The sequence below is a fragment of the Heterocephalus glaber genome, unplaced genomic scaffold (genome assembly GCF_053883595.1).
Source record: "Heterocephalus glaber isolate CG9 unplaced genomic scaffold, H.glaber_assembly_v1.0 deba00001481, whole genome shotgun sequence".
Taxonomy (NCBI): domain Eukaryota; kingdom Metazoa; phylum Chordata; class Mammalia; order Rodentia; family Bathyergidae; genus Heterocephalus; species Heterocephalus glaber.
This window is the reverse complement of record NW_028258317.1, coordinates 8,534,565-8,554,994: the sequence shown is the minus strand read 5'-3', so window position 1 is coordinate 8,554,994 and position 20,430 is coordinate 8,534,565. Positions and strand designations below refer to the sequence as shown.

Sequence of the window (20,430 nt, the reverse complement as noted above, 5' to 3'; positions counted from 1 at the left end):
AGAAATTAAGATTGTGACTGATCTTCACGGATAAATGGTTAGATTTATTTTTCCATATATGTCAATAAATTAAAACAACATGAAAAATCAAAGCAAATATTGTATTAATATATAAATCAGTTATTTAAAATTTAGTCAATTATAGAGAGCGAAAATAGACTTTCATGTTAGAATTTTAGTCAGCTATAAAACAGGGAGAATTGGCTTTTGTTGTTGTTCCCCTTTAACTCCCAGTATTCTTGGTCTCTTTATGATGTCACTTCTCTACATCACTAATCTGAATTTGCAACACATAAGTCCTGGCCAAGTCATAGGTGGGAAAAATGTCTGTACCAAGATTGTAAGTCCTTTTCTCACTTTTTTGTTTTAAAATAATCAGATACTTTAGTTAGTTTTATGCTCTTTGTTCTGAGGTGATGGTTACTACATTATTATTATGCCATTCACAAGGAAGAGAGAATGTACTTAATTAAAGACCTACATTCTCAAGCAACAGTATAGGATATTTGGATCTAAGACTTAGTTCATCTACTTCACCAAAATAGATGGGTTTGCACGTGTTTTCTACTGACTTGTAAACCTTATGAACTTTCTTTTTATTTTGTGTACTGGGTATACAAAATAAAAGAATTCATGATTCTTAAGGAAACTCGTCTCCCTAAAATCCATTTGGAAATTTCTGGGAACCTGTTTTATGTATATCACAGTGACTAAGGAGGGCTACTGAGCTTTAAAGGGTATAGGCAGGGAATTGAACCTTTAGAGTTGAGAAGCCCTACAAAAGCAGACAAACCAATCATTAATTATATCTCCCTTGAGAAATATCCAGTATGTGAAAATACTCTGCAATAGAAAGTAGGTTATTTTGAAAATGAGGAGTTTGATGAAAGTAGTTTCCTTATTAAAAAAAGAGTACTCCCAAATATGTAAACCTTTTCATAGAAAAATGATGAAGGAATGGAATTTTGAAATATAAAAGAAAGAATGGCTAGCTTTTAGTGGTGCTGTTAAAGGGAAGATGAGCCATAAACCTTGAAAATGGGTTTTTCATAGGCAATGGTACCTTCTTCCTTATAACACAATCATTAAAGACCAATTTTGAATATATTTCTCATTACCTTTGAGGCTGAGGGACTTTATGACTATTACAAAGTACTCTATGTTCTAATGTCTATCATGCCAAATAATGCTATATTGTAATTATTTTAACATGCTTAAAAATAAAACATCACATAAAGTCAGAAAATTATATTTTGATACATGTATAGAATATTTAGTTTTTAAATCAGATTAAACATAGCTCCTAAAATATCTGTCATCAATTATAGTGAAAACATTGAAATTCCTTTTGTCTAGCTTTTTAAGTATACATTGAATTATCATATCCATAATCATCCTAAAGTGCAACAGCACACCAGAACTTCTTACTCATATCTAACTGTACCTGGCTCCTAGCCACCTAACAAACCTTCTCAATTTCTCTCTTCACCCTGGTCTCCTCAGCTTCTGGTGATGTAATTAACATTCTATTCTCAACTTCTATAAGATCAATCATTTTCTATTCCACATATCACTGGACTTGTCTGTCTGTGCCTGATTTTTTTCACATAGCTTAATGATTCTCAGTTCCATTTCTTGGTTTTTTTAGTGTTTTGAGATGAGATAATTCTGAAATTTTGAAATAGGTGCTGATTTCTCTAAACTTCCCTCCTTATACTGCTTTTGCTATCTCTTGCAGGTTTTGGTATATTGTGTTTTTTCATTTGTTTCAATAAATTTTTAAATTTCCTTCTAAATTTCTTCCATCACCTATTGGCTGTTCAAGAGTAAGTTAATTTCCATGTGGTTATATTGTTGCAGAAGATTTTCTGACTATTGATTTCTAGGGTTTTTTTCTTGCATTGTGGACAGGAAAGACAGTAGAAAAAAATTCAATTTTTAAAAATTTGTTTAGACTCATTTTGTGGCCTATCATATTATATAGCTTGGAGAATATCCATATACTATTAAGATGCAATGTTCTATAATTGTCTATTAGGTCCATTTGGTCAAGGGTGCAATTGAATTGAAGTTAATTCTATAACTTCTTTCTTTCTAATGTCTTTTGGTGTCACTGCAAATTTTAGTGTTTTATTATGCTTACCTCTTCTGTTTTTTCTGTTAGGTAGAATTATAATTAATGTAATCAGAGATTACATTATTTAATATAATTATAATGTAATTGTACATTATGTAATGTAATTGTACTTTATGTAATACAGAGATTACATTATGTATGCATTATGTATAGTCTTATCCCATCCACTTAAAAACTCTGATTAATTTACAGATGTCATTGGATATTCTGTTTGTCCAACCAAGTTCTCTGTAAACAGAAAAAATTTAACTTCTCTCTTTCCAGCCTTGACACTTCTATTTCTTTATAGAACAAAATGTAGCCTGGGTTACAACATTGAATACAAATGGTACAATTGAGCATTTTCCCCATTAGGTTATAGAAAAAAGACAGTCAAAATATCAGCATTAATTTTAACAAGAGATATTTTCTAGACTTTTTACCCTTTAAGGAAAATATTTTATCTTCCTAGCTTTTCCACAGTTTTTAACTATGAGTGAATATTACTTTTCTCAAAGATTTGTGAGCATAACCATTTGATTAATTTTCTTATTTGTTTTGTTACTAAGGCTGATTGCTCTGGTAAAATAACCTTATATTTTGGAGAGTAAACTTCAATTATCATGATGTATTATCCATTTTATATATTTTTAATAAAATTTGTTAAAGTTTAAGAAAACAAGTCTATATTAAGGAGGGATATTCTGTAATTTTAATTTTTATTGATGCCTCAGTTTGGAGGCTATTAATATTGGCTGCAAATATGAATTGAAACATCCTTCCTACTCTGACTTTTTTCTTATATACTTTTCCTAATGATGATATTCAAAATATTGATTTTAAACTTTTTTTCTCATTGGAGGTATTAAAGCTACAAATTCTTCTCCATGCTTTTGACATATTAAAATGTTGTGGTACAACTGTTTCTGTTTTACAAGTTTTCACTGAATTTTCTGTTTGTCCATTGGTTCTTTAGAAAGAACTATTTAATTTTTAAATACTTTTGCAACTTCTAAATAACCTTACAATCAAAGAATATATTCTAATGATTATATAAGAAGATTAACCATCATATCTATGTACTATTTTGAAAACTTCAAATTTAATAATATTATTCAGAAGCATGAAACATTTTCTCTTTCAGAGCATTTGAAATAAAGCAGCCATCAAAATATCTTCAGTAGTGTTTAAATGCATACTGATTAGGTCCAAACAGAGATGCCAACATTGTGAATCAAATAATTTTCATGAATGTACTTAGTTAACATTAATTTGGATAATTGATAGGTCATCACGCACTATGTTTTATTCAGTTGATTGATTAAAAATTTTGGCGAGTGACAAAAATATATGAGGTTTCAAGTTGGGATCTTCATTTCTTAATAAGACATTATGATGCTGTGGGTTTTTTTCTCTAAATTCTTAATTGTATGTACTATCAAAATAAGATACTCCATGTGTGCATGCATGTGTATGTATGTGTATGTAAAAGACTCAAACTTATTCATGATCAATTATTCTATATCAGTAATATAAAACAACAATGCACAGTAGTTTTCATTAACAAATCTTACTGTGAGTTTTGATTACAAATAAATAAAAATTAGATAATAAAACTCCCACGTATGGAAATAAACACATACATAAAATAATAAAATAAGTGAAGACCTATAAATGGAAAACAGTTTGGAACATAGATTTTAATTAAATTTTCCTAGAGAACAAGAACAATGATATTCCATATCTGTGTTTACAGTTCAGGTTGACACATACAAAAAAGCAAACTCAAAGAAACATCACTCTACATAATGATTTAAATTTGATTAAGTTATGATAATATTTTGAGGATTATCTCTTAAATAAGGGGTTAATGATGTCTTGGATCAAATTTAATGGAAGAGAATTTGGACTGTGAGATAAGAAAAATAATTTGATCATAGATCTGCAATTCTTAAAAAAGTACATATGTAATGTGGAGTAAATTGGAAAGTTTTTATATGCGTATGTATTACACATATTTGTATATTATATGTAAAGCATATAAATATAAATGCATAATCTCTGTTGAAGTTGGAACACACAATTGTTCATGCTTACTTTATTGATAGAAGATTATCTTACATAGTAATGAAGATCTGAGAGTGAAAATTTGTTTATCTAAGTGTCAGTGGCAAATACTAATGTATAAGTGATCATTAAATGGAATACTTTTGCAAAATTAATTAAATCTTTTCCATTTTATTTTAATAGCCAAAAATTAAACTTTGGAACATATGACAATTATATTCCAGGTAAGAAAGAGGTTGATATTTATATTGTAAATACACATAATCAACTTCAGGATTAAATTTTCATCTTTCATTCAAAATGATACATCAAGGCTGGGGATTTAGCTCAGTGGTTCTGCCTCCTGCCTCAAAAGTGCAAGGTACTCAGTTCGATCCCTAGTACCAAAAAAAAAAAAGCCCTGCAAATGATACATCAAAAACTGCCATAGACTACAATTAATGATTGTTTTATTTGCCAAGTTATCTTCCTCATGGGCTCAGTGACGAGTAAGAAAATATATTCAGTGATATAAAGGTGGATACATTTACATGTTAGAAGTCATGCAATTAAATAATCTTACATTTGAAAAGTAATATAGAAACTGGACAAACAATCTCTGACCCAACTTCTTTTACCACCTTCCTAATAGATTATATCCAGTTTATAACTGGCAAAAAAATATCCTTACTATGTAAGGCAAATCTAATTCTCAATGACTTCAATAGCAAGTGATTTTCCTTCATATATTGAGCTTAAATGTGCTTTTCATTCTGTACATTAATCTTATTGATCTTGATACTGCCTTTAGAAGACCAATGGGAAATCTATTTTCACTTGCACATAGAAATACTGAAAATACCTGCATTGAGTTATGATATAGAGATATAAGACTCATGTTCACCTAAATATCCTTAAAAAAATTTACTACAGTTTTCAGATAACTTCACCCTCTCAGCCACCATTCTGCAAATCTGTTTGCCAATGTTCTTCATTAAGCATATTACCAATTGAAATTTTGTTTTTGAGTTTATAGCATTTACTCTTTCAGCTTAGAAAAATGATTATTAATTTAAGGGACCATAAACCTTAGTACTTAGAGTCAATCACATAATTACTGAATACCTTATGCCAGACATCCTTGTACTAAATACTTTGGGGGCATAACATGATTTCTGCTCTCAATGGAATTGGAAAGAAAAAGAGAAAGAAAGAAAGAAAGAAAAGAAAGAAAGGAAGGAAGGAAGAAAGAAAGAAAGAAGGAAGGAAGGAAGAAAGAAAGAAAGAAAGAAAGAAAGAAGAAGAGACAGAGTATGAGAGAGAAAAGAAAAGAAAGAAAAGAAAGGAAATGAAAAGAAAAGAAAAAAGAAAAGAAAAGAGAAAATAGGTTGGAAGATATAGGAAAATTTAAATGGAAACAATAATGCTGTTTCTTTGCACTATATTATAGACTTTGTTAGTTTCACAATGATATCTTTATATAGGTATCTAAAAACTGGAATAAGTAAAAAATCAATTTTTATTTTATCAAATTGATTATAATGAATTTCAAATATATGGCTAAAAGTAAGCCATAATTTTAATCATTTGTTTATTAATTTGTACAACATGGACTGCAATTAGTACAATTGCAGATCATATAAATTTTTAACTAATTACTCTAAAATGTGCAATTTTTTTCTTTCTTATTTTAGTCAGTGAATTAAGCAAAAAATCATGGAATCAACAACACTTTTCGCTGGCATTTCCCAAACCACAACGGCCAGGTACAAAAAGGAGAACAATGCCTTCCCAACTAAATAAAAATGCAACTTCTGTAAGTAATGAAAGATCATGTTCTTATTAATAGTTACATTTTAATAATAAGCATATGAAATAATATAGTTATTTACATGTTATGCCTCAAAGCTGACCAAAAATCTTCTATGATGATGGAAATATTTTATATCTTGCAGTCAAATGAGGCTAAGAAACATTTGAAATAAGGCTAGTGAAATTGAGGAGTTGCATTTTATATTCAAATTAAATTTAATTGAAGTAATGTAAACAAAAGTCATACCTGATTTTAATGCCATATTGACAGCATATTTAAAAATTATTCAAATCCTGCTATTCAGATAAAGTAAATGTATTTTATTTTCATTTCATTTTGTCATGGGAAAAAAGAAATATGAAATATGTTATCTCCCCACCTGTTAACTGAGTTCTTGTTCTCTAGAAATTGAAGAATGAGCCCTAGGAATGACATAGGTTAAAAGTAGGAAGATATTTATTGACAGGAAAGCTCCAGAGGGGCAGCACAAGGACCCTGAGTAGGTAGCACGAGGACCCCATTTTAAAGAGAAGTTTTATAGGGTGAAACCCAGATGGGTACAACATGGGCCACAGCCATGAACATCCAATAAGGTTACAAGTATAGTCCCTTAAAAAAACGCAAAAAAACAAGTATAGTCACTTAGGTAATGGTGTCCAATTGGGAAGCAAGTCACTTGCCAAGCATGGATAGAAAGAATGAGGATTCTCCTAGGAGGCGGTGAGTTCAGAGGTCTTCAGTCACCTCCAGGGTGGTCAATGCCTATCTATACTTCACTAAGCCCAGTTCTTTGGAGAAGTATGGGGTCTGGTCATCTTGTCTCCATCTAGAGGCCTGGTTTTCAGCCAATGTGCAGCTGTGGTGTATTTCACCTTTGTCCTGGCCCTCTCGAGGACTTAGCCCTATCTGACTGCCTATATATTTCTACATAGCTCATCTATCTATAATAATTTTATCGCTTATGTCAGATTAACTATTTTCTCAGTTGTCCTCCATTGTATAAAATGTGTATGAGAAGGACAGAAATCTACAGATTCTATTTGACAGTGAGTATACACACTCAGTAAACATTCACCATCTAGAGAAACTTCCTCATTATAGCTGTGGAATTACATTATGCTTTAAGGAAGTTTTAAACCTTTCTCATTTCATATAATATAGAATTCAGGATTTTGAGTATCAAATGATAAACATCTCACATTTCTGGAATGACCATGGGATATGAAAATTATAGAGAAAAATTCTCACAAATTAAATAAATGATTTATTTTTATTTTATGATTTTAATTTTATTTTTCTGTTGTATAATATTACTAAAATAAATTTCTTAATGTCTGGAAAAATTTCATTAGCCGTTAAAAATAAAATATACCTGATATTTATTGAATGTCAGAGATTTCATTATTTCTGCTATATACCTGATAATACTCAATTTATATTTTGCCAAGTAGGAGGTATTTCAGGTTTCTACCTAAATTTTCAGAGATTGTAGTTTCCAGAGACTTTGAAAGTGAAAACCTATAGCAAGATATGCCTAAACCTAAAACTATTAGATATTAGGCTGACTAGTTTCTGAATTTGTTTAGACATGGATTATGGCCAAGATATTTCAAGAATTCTCAAGAACACGGAGTCAAAACAAAAAACAAACCAATAGAAAGCCTCTCCTGATTCTGAAGTGATATTCTCATATAAGTCAATGGATATCTCTACCAATATTAACATAAAATCTTGAAGTAATTATGAAGTTTGCCCAAATTGAAATGGACCTCAAATGAAGCATAACTATCCTTTAGTTTAAAAAATAATGAAATTCACACGGAAAAAAACCCTAAATTTATCACTTATTTATTTTTAAATAAAATAACTGAAATTTCTTATGGCTGAAACTAAAATATAACTCGTAGTTGTTAAATATTACATGACTCACAATTTATTCCTTGTTATTCTAATAAATATTTCAGACAATTGAGGAAGAAAAGCTAAGGTATGAACATAGACAACCATTATGGATGCACCAGTCCTTAACAAAAATTTCTGAAAGACCATCTGTTTATTTAGCTGCCATGAGAAAACCTCCACCTAAACCAGTTCCTTCCCCAAAGTTGGATTCTTTATCTCCAGGAAATAATAAAAAGGTAGAGAAGGATAAATCAAAATCAGAATCAGAAATAAAACCTAAGGCAGCTGCCCAGAAAGGCAAGGATTCAGCTACAGAATCTGAAGGTGAAAAGGATGGATCAAAGAAAGGGGCCAAAAAAGATAAGAAAAGCTCAAAGGAAGGCAAGGATTCAGCTACAGATTCTGAAGGTGAAAAGGCTGGATCGAAGAAAGATGAAAAAAAAGGTAAAAAGGATGCAAAGGGCAAAGATGCATCTACAGATTCAGAACCTGAAAAAGGAGTTACAAAGAAGGATGAGGGGAAGAAAGGCAAGGAAACAAACGATGCTAAGAAAGATGCAAGAAAGAAGGAAAGTAAGAAAGATTTAAAGAAGCCAGGTGCTTCAGAAGGTGAATCAAAGGAAGATGCAAAGAGAGATGCCAAGAAAGATACCAAAAAGGATGCTAAGAAAGATGCCTCAGAATCCGCTGAAGGGAAAAAGGACACCAAGAAAGGTGCCAAGAAGGATGCAAAGAAGGGCAAGTAGGCAATAATTCCACCTAACAGAATTGTGTAGAAGCTTATGGGATGAAGCAATGTTAGCAGTCTGAAGTGGAATCTAGAGTGAAAAAGAGGGTTCAAACATTATTCAAAGAAATTTTAAGAGAGTCAAAGAAGAACATAAGGGATTACAAAATAAAATATGAGAAAGATTTTGGGAAAAATTAAGGAAGAATCCATTGGAAGACTTGAAAAATATGTCTGCTAAATTAGAAGACAGATTATTAAACATTTTTAGAAAGACTAAAAAAGGAATATTCAATTAAAGATACAATCTATGGATACAAAATTTTTAAAATTTTGTTCAGTGAAGAATTTAAAAATTCAGGAAAGATATGTCATAACTATAGATTTAAAAAAATTTCAAGCTGCATTCATAAATTTAATAAAGAACTATAAGAGTTGTCAAAAGAAGCGAAACAACTTTACTTTGAAGTAAATAGCAATCAAAGATAACTTTAAAGAAATAGAGAAAGAGAAGGAAGGAAAAAGGAAGGTCAGTCAAGGGAAAAAAGCAAAGAAACAAGAATACCGCTATTTACCTGTTCTTACTTGTAAGCCAATATCACCATCTCTGGAGTTGAAACAACCACAACCATGATTATGCTTGTAGACTGCTTCACTTCTAAGTCAAGATGCACATAAATGGTAAGTTAATGTTGATTTATTTTGTTAAATAAACTATCCAAAAATTTAAATGGTTCCTTACTTTTTTTAAAAGTATATAATTTATGGATACATATTTTATGAAAATGTATCAGTCTTTCTCATTTAAGAAATATTTGAACATGAAAACATTACAAAATAAATGAGGTATTAACAAGTGTCAGTGAAAAAGTTAAGAGAATTAGAATTCCTTATGTTACAGGAGAGAACACCATAAGCTACGTAAGATTAACCATGATTTAAAACTTTATTTTAAAATAGAAAAAGTCACCACCTTTTCTCAGTTTAAAGAATGAAAATCAAAATTGTGCAAATTACTGAGAACAATTTTAAATGCAGTATAAAAAGGCTGTCTCAATATACTGCTTAATACTCATACAAAATTAAGCAGAATTCAACAAGGTAAAATAGTTATATTGCATAATATTGTTTAGACAAAAGAACAATTAACTTTGTATCTTTATAATTACATTAAATTATCTTGTAACCCACAAGTCCTACTAATGTGAGAGAAAAAAATCAACACAGAGCAAAAATACAACACTAAAAATCTTCCCAATTAGTGACAATTCATTCATTTCTGATTTTACATGTTCTATCTCAGTTTAACTCAACATTGTTGCAGAATTTGCTAAGTGATTTTTCTCTTTTATGTTTCCCCATACAAATTATCAAATCAAAATGCTACTTTTACTTCATTTTAAGGAGAAGGGAGTCCAATTCCACCTGCTGTTGTGAGCTGGTTTTCTATGAATGGTAAGGTATAATTGTTTTGCCTGGTCACTTGTGTATCAACTATTAAGGATCAGTTGCTGTTGAACTCAAGTTCTGTCAAACAATCTCACTTTGTTAATTTGAGTTATCTTATATAACAGTAGAATTCCTGTCTCTCTGTTCTCTACTTTCTTTAGGAACCTCCTCACTTTCCCTTGACTTATAGTACAATTGTATGATCAGATTTTTAAACTTTTCTGGAAATGTTCCCTCTGAGGATTAGAGTAATTGTTCTAAATACTTTTTTCTTTAAAAAAGAAAAAGCCCTAAAAATCTTTTTCAAAAGGATTCAAAAATCAGACTTTAGATTCAAACTAATGGATAGTGACCAAAAATTGAACTTCTAAACTTAATCATTCTAAAGAAATGGTCAAGAACACCAAGAAACTCCATGTAGTCAAAAATCCAATAGTGATGTCTTTAGACTATGGCACCTCTTCTATTTCATTGTATTATTTTTCTAGGATATTTCATCCATCTTCATGGCTTTATATATTATTCTTATACTGTTCAATCCTATATTTATACCAAATACTACTTTTTCCACTCAACTCCAAACTCATATATGCAAATGCTTAATGAGTCAATTTGTCTTCCAGACATCTGACAATTAACATGTGCTGAAGAAACATCTGAATACAATCACCGAAGCCTACTTTTTTCAACGTCTTCACCAAATCAATAAATGGTGCTAATGTCCATTATGTGGCCAATCTAAAACTGGTGAGACATCCCTACTTCCTTTTACCTTGCCCGTTAGTAATTCCTGTTCTATCTCCAAAATATTTCATTTTATTACATTTCTACTGCTTCCACACTAGCATTTTAGTCAAATGTTATATTCATTTGGAAACCTCAATACCCTCTACATACAGGTGAATTTCAGGTGCAACAGTCACCACACCCCCTCCTCTGGTGGACACAGTCTTCTAATGTATTGACGCTACATTTCGCTGGAACTTTTCTCTTGCTGTGGCTCACAAATCCTTTAATAATCTGGAGTCTGTGTCTCTGTTCTCATATGGCACCACTATTGCTTTGGTCTATCATACTTTGATGATAGTGGATTTCTCTAATTTTATGATATTAATTTGCTTACTTTCTGCCTAGAATCCAATTATATTAGAATATCACATTCCTCAGTCATTAAAATTATACATTTTATCCCTAAATTTTATGTTTCCATTTTAATAGACTCGTTTTTAGAGAAGTTTTATGTCCACAACAGAACTAAGAGGTATGGAGATTTCTTCTAGGCTTCCTCCTCCCAGACATGAATTGACTGCCCCATGACTTACATTCCCCATCACAAGTGTATATTTCTACAATTCATGAATTGACATCAACACACACCATTCATCCAAAATTAATGGATTACATTTGAATTCACTGTAAGTGTACATTCTAGGGGTCCTGATGAAATCTGTAATGAAATGTTCCCACCATTATATTATACTTAGAGAAGTTTCCCTGAGGCAAAAATCTTCTTAGTCCGTTTTTGTACCAGTTTTACGTTGTTTTTGTGCCAGCATTATGTTGTTTCTGTTCCTTAGTATTACAATATATTTTGACTCAGGAATTAGAATGCCTCCTGCTTTGTTATTTTTGGTCAAGTGCTTTACTTCAAAGCATTTTGTGATTCCACTGGAATCTTTAGATTACTTTTTCTATTTCTTTAAGAAATGTCATTGAAATTTTTATACAATTTGAATTGAGTTCATAGATCATTTTGGGTAATATGGATTTTTTGCCATTATGAATTCTTTTAATCTGTGAATATGAAATAGATTTCCATTTATTTGTATTCTCTTCACTTTCTATCATCTATATTCTATAGTTTAGAGAGTATTGGTGCTTCTGTTCTTTGGTTAAATTTATTCGTACTGTTTTATTTTGGAGTTTTTTTGTACTGGAAATCAAACTTAGGAACTTGCACTTGCCAGGCAGGTGTGACACCACTGAGGTAAATTCCTGGGCCTCCTAAATATTTTTGATGCTACTGAAAAGGAGACTTTTCTAGAGTTTTTGTTGTAAAATTTTTTATAGCAATTCCACAAATTTTATGTTGATTTTCTATACTAAAATTTTCATTTATTATTTCCACAAATGTTTGGGGTTGTTTTCTTTAAGGTTTTAGGGTTTTGTATCCATAATAGCATTTTATCAAAAGAGATAATTCCACTTTACCTTTTGGATTTGGTTATTCTTTGCTTCCTTGTGTTCCTTATTTGTAATAGATAGGACTTCCAGAACTATAATGCACAGACATGGTAAAAGTGAACAGTCTTGTTTTCTTCAATACCTCATAGGAAAAAAATTGACCATTTGAAGAATTGTTCTATGTATTTATTACCTATTCATGTGGTTTTCTGTGTCTCATGTGCTCTTCTTGTTTTATTATTGATTCAAAGGTATCTATTTTTTATTTTATGGTCCCTTCATAATCATTTTGGTGCAAAAATTTGGCCCCAATAGGTAATATTTAATAGAGTCTAAAATGATAAGCAAACAATAAAAAATGTTTTCCTGGGCCTTAAATTAACAAGAAGTTATCATCAGGAGATCATTGTTTCTATATGCATTTTATTAATGAATGCTGCATTTAAAAGAAAATAAATATCGAAATAAAATTTCTAACATATGTTCCACCAATTTTTAACAAACTATTCTCATACTCACAATAAACATGAGAAGAAATAGAAATACCAAGACCCAAAGCTTCACAATTTGTCAGACTAAATTTTGCTTCTTGCTCTAACTTTATTAACATGTGCCTCCAGACAAGCTAAGACTTAGAATATTTATGTGTGAGTACAGCAGTAATGTTTAACTTTCAAGATTAAATAAGATTAGGTTATGTGATGTGCTGCATTAATTAATTAATTATAATATACATGATAGCTATTACAATAACTATTCAAAATCATATCTAACATACTTAATTTGGCTCCATGGGAGGATTGGTCCCATCAATATTTTCTAAACAATCACATCTGAGATTAGTTGAAAAGGTCATATAATATTCATATAATAACAAAATAAATATTAATCTATTTAATTATAAAAAATTCATAAATAAAATCAAGACATTTAATCAATACCCTTTTTTGAATAAGAACTTATCAACTATATCTTTAATTTTCCTCTAAAATATTATTAACATCATAAAGGAATGGTTAATATTTACCTTTACTATAGATTCAAAGATTCTATAACACTGTATTAACAAAATGATTTATTAAAAATAATCTTGCTTATACCAACAGCAAGTAAAATTTTAATCACATATAAATAAATGCAGGAAATGTGACCAAGGTATCTTATTAAGAAAATTAACCATTCCTGTATTGTGCTAGAAAGGATTTATAAAATAGATTTTAAAAACTGAAGGCCATTTTAACCCCCCCAAATTACTTATTGATTAAATCATATATAATAGTAGGTTGGCCAATGTACGTAAATTGCATAAATAATAGTTCCAGAGCCTTTCTTTTACTTCATACCTAATTATTTTGAGTGTAATTTCATGAGTGTATTAATAATTCCTGTTTCTTATAAAATTACTTTTTAATTATCAATCTATTTATATAGCTTGTCACTTGTGTACTGATTTGTGAAAAGTTCTGTATTAAAAAGGCCTCCTTTACCTTAATTTGAGGGGAGATAAAGGAAGGAAAAAATGTTCTTGAGCATAAAGCAATGTAAACAATAATCATGTCTCTCTAAATTGAAATTTGTTCATCTCTAAAATGTGGTACTGAGCTATGTAATGCAGCATCAAAGGTGGTGGGCTGACAGAATAAAAAGAGTGAAAATACTATGAGTATCTTCCTGGACTTCAGTGACTTAGTATATGCTCAAGCTGTTTCCTTTTCAGCCCAGAGAATAAAATTGTTTACATTTAAAACTAGACAATGCTCAGAGTCAATTGTGTCTGTCATTGGGTTAAAATCTGCAATTAGAACATACCCAAAACTCATTTGACAAGTTTTATCATAATGTAACTGCACTCTATTGCAAATGCTTAGCTCCACTTAAAAGTTATTTTACATAGAATCATAATCTTCATGATTATAGACAGTCACCAGTAAGTAGAATTAGTTTATTTTTCATTATGTCAGAGGAATTAAGGATTTTTATTTCCTACAAAAGCCAGGGGGAACGTTTGGAGGTAAATTTTTGAGCCTTTATGCTTAACTCTGATTTTTCATTAAAAACACAGAATTATTTCAGAAGTACTGGGATTATTTAAAAATGAGTTGGTCTTAATTAACCTATAGCACAGAATTTTGGATTTTTTTTGAAGCTGTGTTTTATTTTAAATATGAATTTTGAGTTCTATTAGAAATATTACTAGAAGAATTAATAAATTAATAGAAGAATTAATAAGAGATTTAAAGTGCAATTGATATGAAACTTGGACTTTTTGGTTATTAAAATTAACATTCTATAATAAAACAATATACACATTCTCCAAATGATAAGAATTAAATATGTCCCTAAGAATATTCAATTTTCTAGTTTTATGGATCTATCTTCTCATGTGTAATAACAAGCAGCCAAGATGATTGGTTATAAGTGTTTCTCTGTCCTTTCTTTGGCTTTTTCAGTCTGATAAATAGTACTAAAGCCAAAGGGAGTTGATTCAGAATGGGAGATCAATTCAAAGGTAGAGATCTATATAAAGTACAATCCCTTCTTCAATATTTCCACTATATGTTTGCAAGAGTACATTTTTCAGAGCTATCCAATTCTAAATTTAGGGTTCACAATCCTACATTTTGTATATGGAAGATATTTTTCCTCTTTTAATGATTATCCTTCCCTTGAGTAAAGCTTAAAGATGTAAAAGTGAAATACAGATGTTCAAGGATTGCTGCATTTGTTGGTATGTTGATCACAAATGTACGACTAAATCACTACAAAATTTTGCAGTGATGTTTAAAATTTTTTCAAATGTGACTAAAATCACAAAATAAATATCCTAACACAGGCATTTTCTTATCTTAGATATTTATGACTCCTGAAAGAGGCACTGAATACTTCTCACCCCTTATATGGAAAATAAAAGTGGTCAATGAGATCACTATTTTTTTTATAAAATTCTTTAAACCTTCCCCAATTTGTCTTGTTGTTTGTATTGATTGTATTATTTGCAGGGTAAATTGCAAATAGGCTTGACTTATTTTCTTTTGTCTGTATGCAAATATAATGTGTCTTTCTGTGTTTAACAGTATCAATATCATAAAGCAAAAGAAAAATAGTTGAAAATTGAGTGTCATAAAATACAAAAAAACCTCAAGAGATTTTGAAATAATTTTTTTTATGTGAGAACAAATACATTACCTTATACTGAATGTAAAATGTGCACTGATTTTTGAATTTGTACAAACAGATATTATCTAACTTTCTTTAGCATTAAAAACACCATTATAACATTATAAAAAAGAAAAAACCATTAGTAACTATATTTTGTATTTAACATAATGCTTTCCTCCTATGTTTACACAGTGCTAAAATTGTCATTTCTCAATCATATACATAGGAATACTTCAACTCCTGTTCAAGATTTTTGGCTTGTGATTCACTATTGAAAATTCTAGTCAATTCCTCTCACAATCTCTCTTGTACTGTAATGATAGATATCTTAAGATTAGTATGGCTCCTCCCAGTAACTCTTCAGCTACTTTCAATTGCTTTTACTCATAAAGATTTTATTTCAGAGAGCCAGATGTTATCCCAGTATATTTCCTCCATAACTTCTACATTATAGGATGTATGTTAGATAGTTAATAAAAGTTACTTGTGAAAAATAAATTGACAGGTATTTACTCTCATTCTGTATTATCTTTTCACTTTTGTGTTCTCTTTTGTGCAGAAGCTTTCAAGTTTGGTCCCGTACCATTTTTCTACTTTTGTTTTTGTTACTTTTACTTTTAGTGGGATATGCAAAACATCAATTCATAGAAAAATATCATTAAGCCTCATATGCTGTTCTAGGTGTTTGTATGATAACATATTGAATTATTTGATATTTTTTCTGTATTTTGTAGGGTAAAGAAGGAATGTCCTTCTCTTGCACATAGATATTTAGGTTTTCCACCACCATTTGTTGAAGAAACTATCCTTTCATTATTGCATGTTCTTGATAGCCTCACTAAAGGTCACCTGACTCAATCTATGTAGGTTTTCTACCCTCTTTCTGGTCTTTCTGGTCTGCTTCATTGGCTTATATGCATTTTTTATTGCAATGTCATACTATTTTAATTACTGTAGGTTTGTAATAATATGTAATAATAAAAAGTATAATGTTTACAATGGTGTGTTTTCTGAAGAATAATTTGGATACTGATGGTAGTTTACGGCTTCATATGAATTTTGAATATTTCTCCATGTTTGTAAAAAATGTGAAATTTTTAAAGGAGTTAAATTAATCTGCAGATTGATTTTGCTATTATGGACAATGAAGAATATTAAATCTTCTAATTTACAAGCAGAGGATACTTTTCCACTCCATTTGTACATTTAAATTTTTCATAAATATTTTGTATATTTAGTGTATAAATTTTTCATTTCCTAGGTTAATTTATGCTTGTGTATTTTATTCATGTTAATGTCATTATAAATGCTATTTTAACTTCCTTTTTGATATTTTATTGCTCATATACAGGAATATAACTGATTATTTTATGTGAATTTTGTGTTCCAAAACTTTAATAGATTTGTAGATTTGTTTGCAGTTTGTTTTTAATTCCAGTTATTGATTTTTAATTTTTGTTTACATATAAGATCATGTCATCTGCAAATAGATAATTTTACCTCTTTCCAATTTTAATTTCTTTATTTTTTCTGGTCTAATGATTCTATGTAGGATTTGTAGTTTTATAATAAATAGAGGTAGTGACATAAGACATTTTTGCTTGTTCTTGATCTTAGAAAACAATCTTTCAGTTTGTTACAGTTGAGTATGATATCAGCTGTGATCCTGTACCACGTTCAGTAAATTCTTCCCATACTTAATATATTGGGATTTTATTTTATTAAAATGGTGTTGAATTTTGTCAAATGTATATTTTACATCTACTCCAATGATTCTGTGACTTTTGTCCTTCATTTTGTTATATGGTATATCTTATTTAATAATCTGTACATCTTTAGAAATCCTTGCATCAGAAGGAAAAATCTCTATGATCATTTTGGATAACTCTTTTCAAGTGCTATCAAATTGATTTATTAGTACAGTTTATCCTTTAAATGTCAGAGTTCAGCATATCTGCAGATCAACCAAGTGCAGATCAAAAATATTCCAGAAAAAAATGCCTGGTATAAAAATACACAGAAATTTTTCTTGTAATTATTCCTAAACTGTGTGATATGACTATTTTTATATAACATATACATTATATTAGATACAAGTAACCTAGGGAAGATTTAAGATTTAAGGTATTAGAGAGAATGTGTATAGGTTTTATTCAAATAAAATATCAATTTATGAGAATAATTTGATCAGAGTCAGATATTTGGTATCTGCCAGAGGTCTAGAACCAATCTTCCATAGGAGGAAGGACATGAACAGATGTTGAAGGACATGGACAGATAGGGATGGACAGATGTTGAAGATTTTGTAGAAATATTCATTGGGGATTTTGGCTTCTACTTTTTTAAAAAGATGTTTTCATCTGGCTTTTTTATTGGAGTAATGCTGGCCTCTAAAGTGTTTGGAAATGGTTTCTGTTCAACTTATTGGAAGAATATGAAAAGCATTTGTGTTAATTCTTTGAATGTATAGTAAATTCACCTCTGACAATATCTGGTCCTTAGCATTTCTGAGTTGTGAGAGATTGTATTACTGATTTAATCTGCTCACTTTGTATTCATCTGTGTTGGTTTTCTATGTCCTTATGCTTCAGTCTAACAGATAGTATATTTGTGGGAATTTCTTATTCCTCTAGGTAATAGTGTCTTGTGGTCCTTTTAAATTTTGTGGATCAGTTGTTCCTCATCTTTTATGTCTCCTGATTTTATGTAAGCCTTTTTTATTATTTCTTAGTTTAGCAAAAGGCTTGAAAATTTTGTTTTATGCCTTCAAAAATCATTACAATTTTTATTGATTTTTGTATTTTCCATTTTATTTATTTCAACTAGATTTTTAGTCTTTTCCTTTTGATAATTTTGGGTCAGCTTATTCTTTCACTATTTGAGGAAAAAGTCTAGCTGAATATATGAGATATTTCTTCTTTTTTAAGGTAAGTGATTATCATAATAACTGTTCCTCTCAAAGTTTTTGCAGAATCACGTTTTGAAATGTTGTTTTTCTTTACCTTGAGATATTTTTTAAACTTCCTTATTGATTTATTCTTTAAACGCTAGTTTCCAAAGGTATACAGTTAAATTTCACACATTTTTAAATAACCTTATGCATATATTTTCAACTGATCTTCAACAAATTTTCTGAGAATATACGAAGAGAAAAGAGTTGTCTCTGCTACAGATGATCCTAGTAAAATGATATGTGTATGTAAAAAACAGATAATTGTACATTTATTGTACACACTACACAAAAAATTAAAAAGCTTTAAAGATTTAAACTTAAGATCTAAACCTATAAACTCCTAAAAGAAGACATAACATGAAAGATTCATGATCTGTGACTTGGTAATATTTTATTAGCTATAACCTTAAAACAACGAGCAATAAAACAAAAAAACTGACAAGTTCTTTGTATATTCCAGGTATTGGTTCTTTGTCTGCAGAGTACCTGCAAATATTTTTTTCTCATCTTGTGAGTTAGCAACTCATTCTGTTTGTCGTTTCCTTTGCTGTACGGAAGCTTTTAAATTTGGTGTGATATTATTTGCTGATTCTTGCTATTATTTCTTGTGCAACCAGGATTTTATTCTGAAAGTTTTGCCTACATGTCTATATTCAAGAGTTCTACCTGTTTTTTTACCCAGCAGATTGTTTCTGTTCTAATGTTTAGGGTTTTTATCGATTTTGATTTTAGTTGAAAGCATGGTAAAAGATATGGGTCTAGGTTTAACCTTCAGCATGTGGATAACCAGTTTTCCGAGCACCATTTGTTGAAGAGGCCATATTTCATCCAGTGAACGGATTTGACCCCTTTGTCAAAGACAACATAGGCAAGTATACTTGGAGTTGTTTCTGCATCTTCTACTCTGTTCCATTGATCCACAAGTCCATTTTCTGTTTGTTTTTTGACACTATCGTGCTGTTTTTTTATCACTGTAGCATTGCAATATAATTTGAAGTCTGGGATTCTAATGCCCTCTGTCTTGTCCTTGTTGCCCAGATTTTTGTTGTTGTTGTTGTTTTTCTCAGTCTTTTCTGGTTCCACATGAATTTTAGGATCGCTTTCTCCACTTCTATAAGGAATGTTATTGGTATTTTTTTTGGTATTACATTAAATCTATTTAATAGTTTTAGACACATGGCCATTTTGGTTGTGCTTATACAGAAACATTTTCTGATGACCTTTTCAATTTCCCTTTTCAAAATACTATTCTTTTCACTGTAGAGGTCTTTCACTTTCTTGGTTATATTAATTCCTAAGTATTTAATTTTTTGTTATTGTGAAGGGTATTGTTTCTTCGATTTCCATCTCAGCAAGTTTGTTACTGGTGTGCCCAAATGCTACTGGATTTTTAGTGTTGACTTTGCACACTACTACACTACTGAATTTGGATATTAGTTCTCAGAGTCTTTGGTGGAGGTTAGGGGGTCTTTTATGTAAAGGATCATGTCACCAACAAGTAATGAAAGTGAAGAACTCAAAAAAATTAGACTCCCCAAATTTAAAATATCAAAAAAATTAACATTGGAAATGAATAGACACTTCTCAGATGAAGAAATAAAAATGACCGATAAATACAAGAAAAAATGTTCAACATTCATTGATCACTTGAGAAACGTAAATTAAAACAACACTAAGATTCCATCTCATGCCAGAAAGAATAGTTACTATCAAGAAGTCAACCAGTAACAAATGCTATAGGGAGAAAGAAACCTGTATACATTATTAATGGCACTATAAACTGATACATCCACTATGGAAATTAGTATTTCCCAAAAAACTAAATATAGAAATTCTATGTGACCTAGCTATTTCCATTCTAGGTAGTTTTCTAAAAGAATTAAAGACATCATATCACTGTGATGTATGCAAACCCATGTTTACAGCAGCACAATTCATAATAGCTAAATCTTGGAAAGAGCCTATATGTCCATCATAGATGAATGAATAAAACATGGTATTTATACACAATGGAGTACTACTCTGTCACAAAGGATAAACTAGAGTTATAATAGGCAAAGTTTTAAAAAAATGTTAAATAA

The 20,430-nt window shown here is 30.1% G+C and overlaps 1 protein-coding gene across 3 annotated transcripts in view; it reads left to right on the top strand.

Moving 5' to 3' along the window:
- Window positions 1-272: 272 nt before the first annotated feature.
- The window catches only part of Cylc2 (cylicin 2), a 31,164-nt gene continuing 11,006 nt past the window's right edge, over window positions 273-20,430 (top strand). The window contains exons 1-6 of one of the 3 annotated variants that reach the window (XM_021261198.1): window positions 273-340; window positions 4,367-4,407; window positions 5,857-5,978; window positions 7,940-9,285; window positions 10,009-10,059; window positions 10,677-10,800. In XM_021261198.1, the coding sequence (XP_021116857.1) occupies window positions 324-340; window positions 4,367-4,407; window positions 5,857-5,978; window positions 7,940-8,623 (864 nt within the window). In that variant the 5' untranslated portion in view covers window positions 273-323 and the 3' untranslated portion in view covers window positions 8,624-9,285; window positions 10,009-10,059; window positions 10,677-10,800. The remainder of the gene's footprint in view (window positions 341-4,366; window positions 4,408-5,856; window positions 5,979-7,939; window positions 9,286-10,008; window positions 10,060-10,676; window positions 10,801-20,430) is intronic. The other 2 variants (XM_021261197.1, XM_004848197.2) reach the window with 2 other exon arrangements.